Consider the following 15,713-nt stretch of genomic DNA (forward strand, 5'->3'; position numbering starts at 1 on the left):
CTATATATAGATATATGAATTCATATACTAGTCCTTGTTCTGCAAAATCATGTAGTTTTGCTACTACGAACAGTTTGTTGAACGAATATAATAAAATCCACGTACAAAGTTATTATTATAATACTCGAACTAATAACGAATATATTTGTACGTTGAGTTTTCACGATAGCAGTATTATTGAAATACCTAAAGGCGTCTTTGACATAAATAATATGTTGAATAGAAACCTAATAAATTTGAAAATATCTCAGTCCAAAGTGAGGAACATACAACACAAAGCATTTTATTATATGGGACTTCTCGAGGAATTAGATTTACACAGCAATGAACTTCAATCAATTCAATCAGGATCACTCATTGGATTAACATCTTTAAAACGTCTTGATATATCATACAACAAACTTTCTGGAACTTTGGATAAAAACAATCTAACTGGTGTTGGAGAGAATCTAATATATTTAGATATTAGCAATAATCATATCGATGTAATACGTAACGATTGTTTAGAAAAATTTATAAAGTTGGAGAATCTGGATGCATCACACAATAATCTGAAAGTCATGCCTTCATTTTATAATAATATTAATTTAGATAGTTTAACATTATCCCATAATTATATATCTGCTATACCACCTGAAATATTTAATTACATTCAAATGCGTGAAGGACTCCATCTAAATTTTGAATCTAACCAATTAACAAGATTGGTTGATTTTAATGAATCAAGCAAAATATCTTCTTTGTTAGTTGGTGGAAATAATATTATGTATATAGCACAAATATCTAGGTGCCATGAAGCTATTTTGTCCCATCTGAACTTGGAAGTTCTAGATGGTATATCAATGTGCAATTCTGGTACTAAACTGGATGCTTCTTATAATAAACTAAAAATAATTCCAAATTGGTCAGACATGCAAGCTGTTCAAATAGCTTATTTGCAACACAACCAGATTAGTGACATACCTTTGGGCATATTCCAAACTCTAAAATCATTAACTTATTTGAGATTGGATGAAAATAAAATCACTACTTTGGACGTTGGTGTATTTTCTGGCCTAGAACAACTCAAAAGCCTAAACTTATCTTACAACCAACTAATTCATATAGATCACTTTGCTTTATATGGTTTGGAGAAGTTAGAGAAATTATACCTTGAAGGAAACCAACTGACAACAATTCCTAGCAATGATATTTTGTCAATTTTACCAGTATTAAGAAAAGTTAGTTTGAACTGGAATCACTGGATATGTAAAGATTTGATGGATATCTTGAGAAATATTCGGACACAAAACATACAGATAGTTTATTCTGGAGTTGTTGACTACCATAATCAAAATTTAAAAGGAATTTCTTGCCGGCAGAAATTTCACCTGATGCCTAACGTTTCTACAACAGATATAAAAAAACAAGTGTCATCACCAACAAGTACAATGTCAACCTCCACATTTGGAGATGAGCAGAATAATATTCCAAAAATAAATCAAACCATAGATCACCAAATTGAAAACCAAAGACTTTTACTTATTGACATTGCAAACACCAATAAACGTTTAGAAATGCAAATGAATGAAATATCAAAAACCCTGCAAGCTCTCTTGGTTTTTACCAATCAATCATTGACAATATCAACTGAAGAAAATTCATTCCAAAACTCGTTAAATCAAATTATGGAGTCAATTTCGGAAATTGCATCTATTATTTTTGGGTCTCATAATACATCGACGTCAACACTAGAAGAAGAAATGGAAAAATCAAATGAATCCACCAAATTTTTAGCTTTAAAATTACAGAATGCATTTGTAGAGAGGGGAAATTCTTCTAAGGATATGCAAATTATTAAGATCATGTTTGTAGTTATAATTGTATCTATAAGTTGCTTTATTTTAACAGCTATATGTGACATAAATCGCAGGAAATGTTGTTCTAAAAGACAAATGGTTCAAGAAAGGACAAATGCAAGTGAGATACCTCTTACAGAAAAAATTAATAACATTTTTTGATACATTATATAGAGGTATATTTTCAAATATTGCATTTTTGAACTTTCTTTTTATATTGAATTAGGATTATTTTTTAGTTGTCCTTGGCTTAAAAGTACAATCTGGATATAATTGTTTGAAAGTAATAATATTAATAATAATAATAATAATAATAATAATAATAATAATAATAATAATAATAATAATAATAATAATAATAAATTTTATATCTGTAACTTTTAAATAAATTTGTGAATGATATTTGAATTTTTCTCATGCATATTAATAAGCAATGGATAATAAAATGGTTCAGTTCAGAATATTTTGTGGAATCGATTGATTGTGTATGTAATTTATACGATATATATATATATATATATATATATATATATGTGTGTGTATGTGTGTGTGTGTGTGTGTAATTTTCAATAAATATCACTTACTATGCTGCCAATTTTATCAGCTTCCTCAAAACTGAGACCCTTTTCCCCAAACTGGTAGCATGCACGATTTCCGTGACGACCCAAAATTGAATTTCATTGAATCTTCTTAAAAATACGTCCAAATTGGCAGTAATCCTATCAAAATGGTGTCTTCCAAATGTTCTGTATATTAATTCATATTCGTGAACACAATAAAACAAGTCCCAATCGAATAAAGTCATATGATATGCTAATTCTTTGGTTCCAAATAATTCTAAGTCCATGTCTAGACCTTCTGTTGCTACTTCTTGCTCGGCTAGACAAGTCTGAAAACCAAAAAAATAATAATTTAATAATGATACTTCATATCGTATACACTTCAGTAAATGACAATAATTTTTTTATTTAAAAAAACTTTGTATTGTCCTTTACCAGTGCATCCATGTGATCCTTGGGAGTAACAAATATCCTTCCATTCAAACTTAAAGATGTAGGAACACTGACGTCGTCATCTCTCATAGCAACTCTTTCTCCTGTGCTTTTTACTTCCACCAGGACTAAATCTTCTGGTTCTGCAGGTCTTAATTGTAATTTTTCAGCTGCACAAACTTTTATTGCTTCTGCAGTCGCCGATATTGGAAATCTTAAGGTGCAATAGGTATGATCGGCGCAGTAGACTCGGAAAATTACTGATAGATAAAAAATTTAGTTATTTGTAATAGAACTAGTGGTGTAATATAAGGATATTACTGACTGTCATCATCAGGTCTGATGATCGTCCTGGAATCTTGAACACCAGATGTACTAAATAAACTAACAGGTTGTCCACATGGTGGAAGTTTCCACCTCTGACCACTGTGACGTTGAATATCAGTCTGGTGACGTCTAAGTTGTGACATCACATGATGCATTAAAGATGCTTCTTCTTGAAGACATGTCCATTGTATGCAATCTGCTTCAACCTCACTTGCCAAATCCTGTGATAGAAAAAAATATAGTCATATGTCTGAAATTTTGGTAAACTGATAAGAAATTACCTCGAGAAATTCTGTTGTGCCAGGATCTTCAAAAACTTTTTGGCGTATCGTGAGCACCCATCTGTGGACGAATTGGACGACTCTACGTTTGCATGCTAATAAAAATTCTCGATCTTGACCTGGAGAGTCTATCCTATAGGTACACTGAAGTTAAGGATAATATGCATAAAAACAATTTCACAAAATCTGGTACAACTGAATCATGTTTTACTATTTTAAAAGGATATTGTCTGTCTAATTCTGCAATAAGTTGATGTGTTGGCATAAATACAATGTGAGTCAACAGAAAATCATCCAGAAATGGATCTCTACCAGCTGGTTCACCTCTTCCTCCAACGCCTCCGTTACCTCTAGCGTCCAGTCTGGTTTCCAGAAGATGTTCCAGCATCTTTTGGGGAGTACCAGCCATCACAGTATACCTAAAATATGTAATAATAATATGTAAATCACATGTTGTTCGATTTCAATTTAATTTATAAATTATATATTGTTCAGTTCATTTATCAGAGTAAGTAAGTAACACCAAATTATTTTCTTATGAATCTAAAGAGCAACCTTTGAGTCTGGTAATATTGTATTATTGTCTTTATCAATGGTTCAATTAGAATTTAATAAAATCTTACTTATAATGTGAATGCTGTTTTTGTTGAGGAATTTTTTCGAGTATCAGAACATCCTGACCATGTTCCTGAAGACGAAGAGTGTTGGCTTCAACATCACGCAGAATTCGGTTGAAATGGTCTTTGTCTACTCGGAGGAAGTGGCAATTATTCTCTCGAAGAACTATTGTGGCGGCTCTGAATAAAAAATAGTAAGAATTATTGTAATAAACTTATGTTGTTGCATTTTATTATCAGCCAGCTGTAGATTTTTTTTATTAATCACTTCTATTTTCACATGTATAAATCGAAGAAATTTAAGCTTGGCTGGAAATTAGTTAGATTATATAGTTAAAATATATATGACAAACATTTTCGATTTTTATCTTCTGTTATTTTTATTATTTTCAATTTGGTTATAATACAAATTACTATAAAACAATTGTACTTTTGGATACTTGTCATGAATGATCTTGACGAGAGCCCAAAGTCATATATATTTTTAACATCACTAATGGATAGTTTACGTTTTTGCTAGAAAATCCGACTTGTTAATTTTATGTTTTCTCGACGTTTCAAGTCATTCTGAATCCTTTGTCAATCAAAATTAGAGAAAGTCCTAAGTGATACCAAATATGTATGTACTCATGTGAGAATCTATTTTATTTTGTTTATGACTAAAATATTTTTTTACCTTGGAGCATCATTGATAAGAGCCAATTTTCCAAAATCATCTCCTTCTTGTAATGTTGTAACAGTGCCTTTTCCATGTATTACAACATCTACAGATCCTCTCAAAATAATATACCAAGATCGTCCTTCATCTCCTTGATGAAAAACTATAAAATAAAATAGTAATAAAATGAATTAAAATTATATAAACTTTATAAGGACCCATAAAATCATATGCTAAAAAATCAAGACTTTTTAGTGATAAATATGAAACTGCCAGATTTACAAGCCAGATTTTTTAGTAATATCCCACACGAAGATTGAAAAAAAAAATGGCCATACGATCTTAAATAAAAAGTCATAAATAAAAAAAAAGATAGAAATCTCATAGGAGATAATCTCTTAAATGCATTAACACCAACATCATATTGTCTTAAAAAATGTATATTATTTTGATTGACAATAAAACTATGCAAAAAAAAATATTTTAGTGCAATAAATATTTTAGACGATATTACAAAAGCAATCAGTATTTGCATAAATTACAAAATATAAGAAAAATAATTATTACATATCATAGAACATAATAAAAGAGTATAAAGAATTGAGACTTTATTTCATTAATAAAAAATAAACGTGTGAATCATCAACGATCAATTAAAATTGAGATTCTATTTAAGTAATTGTTTGTACATTTTAGTCTATTGAACGACTTTTTTCAGTAGGTAATATATATATATATATATATATATATATATATATATATATTCCTATTGAAAATGCCAAAGCCAAAAGGAATGCAATCTCCATAGTTCTGCAGAAATGTCCTTCCATTTGAATTCCATCGCCTCAATATCTGCATTATTAAATAATGTCCGGAAAAATATTCCAGAAATTCATTTCTCACTAACTTTAAGATTATTACTTAATACAAATCATAAAAACTGAATTCTCATAAAATTTTGCATTAAAATTTCATTATTTATGCAAACATTATATTACATAAGATGCATTACGTTAATTGAAAGTTTTCAGATTTTTTAGTGTTGAATAAGAAAGTATAGGGCATTGCTCTGTTGCATTTTGAATGGGTTATAAAATTATATCATGGATTTAATTTTATGGTCTATTGTGTACGTAAGATTAAAATATTTAAACTGAAATACAAAAAAAATGCTTTCAACATAGACAGAAATATTAATCATTATAATCCAGCAAAACCATTATTAAAAAAAATGCATTATTTATTTCATCCTTGGTACTTCCCAAACTCTTGTTTTTATGTAAAATAAAAATTTGACAAAATTGTATTAACAATTTATTGTTGGTATAATTAAATAGATCTCTAAATCCTCTTAAAGTTATTTGATGTAAACTTGATCATGTATCTTTAAGTTTTACTCCTGAGCTCCTTTAACAAAGTTTCTAATTCTGAATACTAATACCAAATATCATTAGAAGTTTAGAACTTGTATTAAATTATATGCATTATCGATTTGTGAAATTATAGTAACTGCTAAAGATAGATATATACAAGGTAGTTTATTAATGCACACTAAGACGTTATTTGTAATTTAAATCAATGGTAACGAATAACTTAATTTTTTTTCTATAGTAAGTACCAGAATTATAGGAAAATTAATTAATCAGTCAATGATATGTATATATATCTAATTATTTATAAATGATTTTTATTTATGAGGCATAGCACGAATTGATTATTTTAGTAACAATCAAAGAATTACAAAATTGTTATATTATTATTCCAGATGAGCATTTTGTGAATAGCGAATTGTGAAGCATCAGATAGTCTTTTGAAGAAATTAAGACTTTGAAGAATATAATTTAGCTATTTACATAAGACATAAAAAATTGAAATAGCTCTTCAATTAAGTTATTTATATTAGAAATAAAATGCAAAAGTATAATTTGAAATAATCGCATATTTGGGCACTGCAATGTATTAGAGTAGGCAAAAACTGTTCCACTTTTTTGAAATTGAGTTCATCATATTATACCAATTTTACTATCGATCTAAATATCTACACCTTCTTTAAAAATATTCTTTTTTGCTTTTCTATTTATTTCATGGTTATTTATATATAGAAATATTCCGCTATTTATGTGTCTTCCTAAGTAAATATTTTTACCCACATGAGAAATCTACAATTTCTAGTTTCTACCACAGATAGGATTGACGATATCGGAAATGTCATTCAATAAATTTTCTATTCATGTTGTCCGTTCCGAATATATATGTCATAGAATTGAATTTCGAATCAATTCAAAACCACATTCACCACCCCTGGATCGATCTGAATTCTCAATATTGTGACAAGTTCTGGTGGAAATACACCATGCAAAATGGTAAAGGACTAATAATAAAGTAGTAGGAAATATATAAATATATAAATATATATATATATATATATATATATATATATATATTATATATATAAATATATATATATATAAATAGTTTCATATATATATATATATATATATATATATATATGAAACTATTTATTTTTTACTTACGAACTGTACTGGCTTGTGGATGTGCCTCAAATACTATCACAGCAGAAAGTTCTCGTTTTACGGAATTGGACAAGTGTGAAAGAGCCGTTATGTGCAGAAGTTCTTCATAAATAGTTTCCAAGTCGTCCTGAGTCCGTTCATGGCTCCTGATAATAAAAAACACAAAATTATGTAGTGGCATGGAAGAGGAACTATAAATAGCACAAGTTTTTGGAAAAGGGAGAAGTCCACCAAGATTGCCAAAACATAGTCCTGAAGTTTTTATATCACTAATTGGAGTAGATTAGACTTTGGTAATGGGCACTAAAGTCTAAACAAAATTTATAACAAAGAACTTTACCAAAAACAACTACAAACACAAATCTGGAACAAAGGTCAACCATACAGGAGAACTAGAGAACCTAATGTAAAGAAGGTAACATGCAATTTGGTCAACATTTTATAATATTTTTATCATTATCATGATTTCTTACGGTTTTCTAAGTATCATCCTCAAAAGTGCATCAGAAGCCCTGTGTGCCAAGGCAGCAAGAGCGTCTCTGACATGTTCTTCAGCCCTGGCCAGTTCTTCCATACTTGGAAGAGCATTGTTGTTACTTCCAGTGGTTGCACCTCCTGGTGGATCTTCATCTTGACGAAACCGATATAGGAAACATTTGTCTTTAAAGGGTTGCTCATGGGCAACTGGAAAAGAAAGTCAGTTACAGCAAGATTAGATACTGATAAGAACTTTTCTTTTTTGTAACAAAAATTAATGTGGAATATTCAAACTTGCATACGATGTATAGAATAGACATTGTACACAAAGTTTAGTAATCTAATTAGATAATTTATGGATAAATCCATTGCTTATAGGTATATGAATCTAGTCAGATAATTTATGGATTAATCCAATGCTTCAAGAAGTCTAAAAATAAATCGTGCAATTCAAGAATTTTTAATTAAATCATGAATTAGTAAAAAGTAATAAAGTTTCTGTTAATTAAACTATATCCAATCCGAATTCGACCTGGTAATTTTTTTGCTAATCAATTTAAACATTTTTAAATTTTATTTCATTTCAGAAGCTTGAACAAGCACTTGTTCTATGATTCAATTATGAATTGAAAGCTCTCGAGTTTGTCCACCTAAAGTACATAGTCGAACAGATTCTAAAAGTTTGCAGGAATTAAATTTGATATAAACCAAAAAAGTTCGAAGAAGTAAAAATATCAAATAAACTAGTGGTGTATGGCATCGTGCCTTAAGGCAAATTGCTGGAACTTCGCGTACCAAAAGCTAAATAATCAAAAAAAAATTGCAAAACTTTGAAAAAAGTAGATTTTTGAAAAATTTTGAAATTTTTTATAAAAGTTGATGTTTTAAACAAAATGACTATTTATTTTCAGATTTTTTTATATTTTGATTCATTTTGTATTTAGTTTTTTTTGAAAATGTTTAACATTTTTTCAAGCAATCGCGCTGTTTGGGTGACTTCAAGCCGAAATATCAATGCGCTTAAGCGCCGCGAAGTCGTCAAACGTGTAAACATTGGTATGGAACCATATATGCCCAAAAAAATTGTACGTAATATTATATTCTTTATAAAATATCTGATAATACGATGTACATATATGTCTAATGTTCATTTCTGACGGCCAAATGACATTGTTTTTTACTTTTTTTATTGCATCTCCAAAGACGATGGATCTGCCTTTACAAAAATTTAACCAGTTGTTAATTTTGTCAATACAAGTAAAATGTTATTTGAATTATTTAAATCGGACGCTTCGTTATCTCAAAAACTGAAATACCATTTTTATCTCCTTTTGCTATCCAAAACGGCTAGACCTGTCTATGCCAAAAACTAATCAGAACGTCTCCTTATCAGTAGTAATCGAATGTTTTTTGAATTATTTAAATCGATTGTTTCGTGATCGCAAAATCGTCGACAAAAATTGGTATCCGCACATAAACACACACACACAACGCAAACACACACATACACATACATACATCAATTTTTCTAAGATATACGAAAATGTTTAAAAACATTAAAAACGTAAAGACGTATAAAAATTTTCTTTTTCGTTTTTTTGCGATCACTATATATAAATAAAGAATAACAAAAAAAATCAGAAATGCTATAGCAATTTTGTAGATTGCTGGAAGTACTAAAAACTTATCTAAATAAAATCAGTATACATTCTTCTAATACTTTTGATACTAAGTTCTTCTTCCTTTAAAAATGTTGTTCTTCCAAGAAGATTTGAACATATATCTCTAAAATCAAATTAGAAATATTTTTCAGAGATTAGCCAGGAATTTGTTTCGTGACTTAGGGGGCATCCATTAAGCATGTGAGGTTTTTCGGAGGAGGGGGGGGGGGGGGTTGACAAAAAATCACAAAATATCACATGGGGGAGGAAGGAGTATAGTAAGATATCACGTGTATTTATTTTTTACCTGAATTTTCTAAAAAAACTTCTACACATTTAAAAAAAAAAAAATTGCGTATCACCAAAAGGCAAGCGGGTCTAAATATCCTTAAAAAATTGATCAGGTAATTAATGGAATATGCAATATTCGTATCAGAATTACATCACCAAAATCTTTAAAATTTTTATTACTATTTTTTGGACAATCAACACAGACAATAGTACGAGTTTTCGTTATAAATTTAGGTAATTGTTTTTCTATGACAAACTAGAAAAACCTAGTCACCAACTAGAACCAAGTACCCAATTTCTATTTACCTTGGGATGAAGGTATCTTTCTATTATATTTTGAGAATCTTTTCCCAAAGTCGGATTGGATATTGTTTCCAGGTATTGGTCATGTATTTGCCTTGTGGCTTATAATAAAGTACCTACAGTACATCGTGTATGGGAACAGAATTCCATTATTAACTACTAGGACCACCAGACTATGTGGCGACCGGGTAATGCAGTTTCTGAGAGAGAACATGTTCAATTAATTGACGTTGTTGAAATTTGGAACACCAGGGATTATAACCGCATTGAAATTTGTAATTAAAATTGAGGAAGATTAATTTTAAACTGATAACTAAATTAAAATTACCGAAAAATTCGGTTAAGAAGTTGAAAAATTATCTGCAAATTTTGGATTTTTTTTGTTAAAACATATTAGGTATGAGCAAAAATATAGGAACTACATAATATGTAGAATTTCACATATATAAAGCATTGTTGTAGAATATGATAAAATGATCAGGAAATAACCAATTGAAACTACAGAGAATTGTATAGTCTACGATTGCTAAAACGTGCTAAAACTTGGAACACTTGGGGAGACCATTGATTGACTGGACTATCTTAATACAAGATTTATTTTTAATTACAATCTTTATCTTAATACAAGATACATTATTTAAATAATCAAAAATTCTTTAATAACATAAAAATCAATAAGGATATTTTGAATTTCTGAATCTTGAATTCTTATTTGAGATATTTCTTAGAGTCAATATAAAGTCAAAGTTTTTATTTTGCCTTTTTGAAAAATTTTCTATTATTGTCTAAAATAAGAAATTTTATTTTACTTACCATGTGCTATAACCCCTTCCTCCAGCAAGGCCTGCCACATGCCTTGGGCCTGCAGACGTCCATGGACTGCAGGAGAAAGGGCGACCAGCCAGTCCACCAGCTCTGTGCCAGGTGCACATCGTCTTACTGGTTTACCTGGGGACAAAAATTAGGAACAACACAATATAATAATGATATTTGATATTTGTACTATTTACATATAATCGAATTATGTAAGATAATTGCATATGCTTGTTTGTTTACTTTAGTAACATCTAGCATTATTCTTATGATTCACCAAAAGTACTGTAGATCTGTATTCAATATTTTCTGATGAATATAGAATTGATGTTGATTCACTCTATATTTTGTGGTAACATGAGTTCGGAGTTGGCTCTGAAAAATTTGATCATTATGAAATAAATATGTGATGACAACTTAGACATTACACAACAGTGAAAGTAATAGTATGAAGTCTATGGATGAATATCTATTATTTTACTTTTCTGTCTCCAAAGCCAACTTCAAATTCATGGTCAATTCGTGTTGCCACATTGTTATAAACTCGTGTTAAAATTATAGACATTTTTAGTAATAAAAATATTAGTAATTATAGTCATTTTATTTTTACAATACCTGATAATTTTCTGTCTTTCAAACAACCTCCAGTTTCGCTCAATAATATTACTCGTAAGGCCCAACCGATACGAGCCATTGCAGGACTTGGTGCCTAAAAATAAATAATATAAATGAGAAAAAATACAAGTTAAATAAATATATTAATGAATAAATATATACGCAAATGAACAAACCAATAAATATTTAAATAGACACATACACAAATAAATAAATAATTAAATAAATATAGCAAAAACTAGAAGAAATTAATATACACTTTAAATACAATAATCATAAACAAATTATAAATATAATGATTAAATATGAATAATTGATATAATTAGTGATTAAATTATTATTAGCTGATTGAATAAATAAAATATATGGATGATATAAATAAAACGGATAAAAAATGTAAACGCAGGAATGGTAATAATTAAATAACTGCATACGTATATATAATATTACAATAATGAACAAATGAATAATTAATGTACTAAATAAATAAACAAAAGTATTATAAACATTTGAGAATGGTGAAATAACAAATTAAACCATGTATAAATAAATAAATAAATCGAGAAATAAAATAATTATAATTTAGAAGAATAAATAAACATACAATTTAAGTTTAGTTAATTAAACAACCATAGGTAAGAAAATGAATATAGAAAAAAATAAATTTATTTAGATTTTTTTTAATTACTATATTTGTTACAACTGCTAAATAATTAACATCAAGTAACAGTAATGAACAATTATATAAATTCAATAAAAAGAGCACAAAATAAAGGATAGAATTTTCAATAAAATGGTATCAGTAGTATGTTTAGTATTAATATAAAAATAAAAGCAAATAATAATAATAATAAAATTAAAAGTAAAATAAATAAAAAATTTTGGATAATAAGAATAATACTAGAAAAACAATAAAGTAGAATAAAAACAATACGTGAAAGATAATAATATATATAACAATATTAGAAATAAAATACATATATAGAAATGAATAAAAAATAAATATAACAAAAAATAAAAAAAGTAATCATTTGAACTAACTAAATTATTAATTGATAAATAAATATGAGAACAAGAAATATAATGATGGATGTATAAAAAAATAATAAATTAATGAACAAATAAAAGAGTACATAATCGATTTAATAAATAAATAGAGAAATAAATTTAAAAAAGCATAGGAATGAATGAATAAATAAATGTAAAAGAATAGGAATGTATGAGTGAAAAACAGTAAATGAATGAACGAATTAATAATGTTTAAATAAATCAACCGAATAATGAATAAATTCAAAAAATAAAAAGTATTATTAAAAAAGTCATACACAAATAAATGGATAATTACCTGAATAAATATTTATAAAAAAAAATGAGAATAAATAAATGAATGACTAAATGTACGAATGATTGATTATATAATGGTTAAATAATAAATAAATAAATGAATATAAAATAAAACTAGTGGGGTGGGTGGCATCGTGCCTTAAGGCAAATTGCTGGAACTTCCCGTACCGTAACGAAACGTTCGAGGAATATTGAATGTTTTCAAATAGATTATTATAAATATTGTATTATTGTCTAATATTTATAATAATTATATAAACTGAATTGCAGAGTTGAAATTATTTGTTTAAGTATATTAGAACTATAGTCAGAATAAAATAATAAATCTGAATTATTTTCGATATACAAAAAATTTAAAAAAAAAAAAAAAAAAATGGTACAACATTTTTTTTTCCAAAATTAATTATTTTGTTAAGACAAGCAGAAAGTTCTTTGAATCAATGAATCGGACGCTTAGTTCTCTCAAAAACTGCCATTTTTTGTACATTTAGCTCTGTATCTCCGAAATGGCTGGGCCTGCCTTTGCGAAAAACTAATAAACCTTTCTCCCAATCATTACTAATGGAATGTTTTTTAGATCATTCAAATCGGATGCTCCGTTCTCTCAAAAACTCGATTCTATTTTCTGCTCTCTTTGTTCCTTATCTCCGTAACTGCTGGACCTGTCTTTGCCAAAAACTAATCAGCTCTTCTCCTTATTAATAGGATCGAATGTTTTTTAAACCATTCAAATCGGTTGATCCGTACGCCCGAAAACGTGGACGAAAATTTGTATCCATACATACATACACACACACACACACACACACACACACACACATCCATTTTTCTGAGGTATGCCAAAACGTTCAGAAACCTTCAAAAAGTCGAGAAATGTAAAAATTTTCAATTCCGATTTTCGGCCCATTACAATAACTTACCCTACGGGAAGTTAATAAAATAAATTTATATAGATGGTTATATAAATAAATATAAAAATTATTGACTAAATTAATAAATGAATATTCAATATTAATGAATAAATAAAAAACCTAAATAAATGACTGACTAAATCAAGAACATGCAAGAGCATAATATAGAAAAGACAAATATAAAAATAAATAAATAAATAAATAAATATTATTGCTAGAATGAATAAATAAAATGATATGTGAATATATGTGCAAATATATTTTGCAAAAACTGCGCAATTAAAAACAAATACGGGAAAATGCACAAAGATTTTATGTAATTAAGTAATAAATCAAATACTAATCTATTAGTATTTGCGTTATCAAAAAAGTGTTTAATTACACAAATAATTTATTTCGCTGTTCAAGTTGATGTAATTGCTTTATTGTCTAAAGTTATGTAATTTAAATTCATTAATAAATAAGAATTATTATTAGTTGTGAAAATTTTGAACCTTACAAATTTTTATATGGTTTTCGTGAAAAATTAGTACAATTTAGATATCACTCTCAATAAAAGCTGCAATGTCATAATTCTCATTCCGTTCCAAAAAACCCCGATGGAAACTCAATTCGACTACGCACTTTATCCAAATATCTATCTAATGCACATATTTATTTACCGATATTTTAGTGACGTAAACATTACTAAATTAAATCAATTTCATGGCAAACACTATCGAAGACCATTCACGACTGATTAAACATTTCGATACCGGCAACGTCACTCGATCGAACTACGTCAGACTACAATTTTCCAGATTTTCACCTAAAAGGTGCTTTCCCTGATAAGAATGATTCGAGAAAAAATTGTGGAAAACATCGGAATAAATGAATATTTTAGTGCGTAGAGAAGGAAAACAATGAAAATGCGTATTTTGTGGAGAAATTTTATTTACCTCGGTTATAGGTTCGGCAGGGTTGGGTCCGTCTAAACTGTGGGAACTTTTTCCTGTTGGAGAACCTTCTCGTTGGGTGCCTGTGAGACACACCCCTGGTCCAAATCCTAAAAGAAAAATAAAAAAGGATTAAATTAAAAAATATGGATTTTTAATAATACTATAAATCTTCTAGCATTACTAAGTAAATGGTTAAAAAAAACAAATAAATATTGTTGAGGCGTTGTAAAATCAGGTTGTGGGTTTTTATCATTATTTGTAATAATTTGCATTTTGAGAGTTATGTATAGGTACTATATATAGTGCGGGCATATTATTGCTCAAATAAAATTCTCATATAAATTTAAACAAAGCTTTGTCTCTAAATCAATATTAACTGAGTAGTTAAAATTGAGTTTAAAGTATCTGTAACAATACCACCATAAAAAGTCCATAATTAAAAATAAATTGTCATTTTAATTTAATAGATATATATTTTTTTACAAAATTGTGAATTACATATAGATATAATATTAATTTTGATACAAAATTTCAAGATGATCCTCAGCTGCTAGGTAATACCTAATTGCTCTCTAATTTAAAGTAAGAAATAACTGCCTTCTCAGTAACAATATATTATTAATAACTAAATTTGAATCGATATATTTTCTCTAAAAAATATATCTAAATCTTCGATATATACTTTCATCTTTCCCAAAAACTTTTATTCATTATCAAACTTTTCCATCTGAAATTCAAAGAATTTATTTTGCAAAACGTGTTACATTTTCGATTAAGAGTTTGTAAATCGAATTCCAGTAATTGAAGTATCGTCCAAATAAATAAATAGATTTCGTGAAATGCTGAAGGGATTTGATTCGAATCGAACAGGATTATGTACGTGGATTTGGATATAAAGTCAATATTTAATTGAACTTTTGAATTAAATGATATAGCATTTAACCACAATATTTTCCAATAGAATTGCAGACTGTTTATTTAAAATCGCGAATCGAATTAGAAATGCATTCGCTTTTACCACGATAATAACAGAACAAAATTCACATGAGCCATGGTAACTTTATTAGATAATTTTGTTAAAAATGTATCAAGAAAACTTAATGCATCCAAGAA

The 15,713-nt window shown here is 28.0% G+C and overlaps 1 protein-coding gene across 1 annotated transcript in view; it reads right to left on the reverse strand.

Moving 5' to 3' along the window:
• LOC113364023 (rap guanine nucleotide exchange factor 4) overlaps window positions 1-15,713 on the reverse strand; it is a 126,464-nt gene that overhangs the window by 2,989 nt on the left and 107,762 nt on the right. The window contains exons 6-17 of the mRNA XM_026606484.1: window positions 14,601-14,707; window positions 11,408-11,501; window positions 10,793-10,927; window positions 7,721-7,931; window positions 7,248-7,393; window positions 4,732-4,876; window positions 4,062-4,235; window positions 3,664-3,857; window positions 3,439-3,587; window positions 3,156-3,378; window positions 2,834-3,090; window positions 2,423-2,727 (exon numbers count right to left, since the gene is read on the reverse strand). Coding sequence (XP_026462269.1) covers window positions 2,423-2,727; window positions 2,834-3,090; window positions 3,156-3,378; window positions 3,439-3,587; window positions 3,664-3,857; window positions 4,062-4,235; window positions 4,732-4,876; window positions 7,248-7,393; window positions 7,721-7,931; window positions 10,793-10,927; window positions 11,408-11,501; window positions 14,601-14,707 — 2,140 coding nt within the window. The remainder of the gene's footprint in view (window positions 1-2,422; window positions 2,728-2,833; window positions 3,091-3,155; window positions 3,379-3,438; window positions 3,588-3,663; window positions 3,858-4,061; window positions 4,236-4,731; window positions 4,877-7,247; window positions 7,394-7,720; window positions 7,932-10,792; window positions 10,928-11,407; window positions 11,502-14,600; window positions 14,708-15,713) is intronic.

This window comes from Ctenocephalides felis, unplaced genomic scaffold, assembly GCF_003426905.1.
Source record: "Ctenocephalides felis isolate EL2017-DRISC unplaced genomic scaffold, ASM342690v1 CF-g0.4_SCAFFOLD_00845, whole genome shotgun sequence".
NCBI lineage: Eukaryota > Metazoa > Arthropoda > Insecta > Siphonaptera > Pulicidae > Ctenocephalides > Ctenocephalides felis.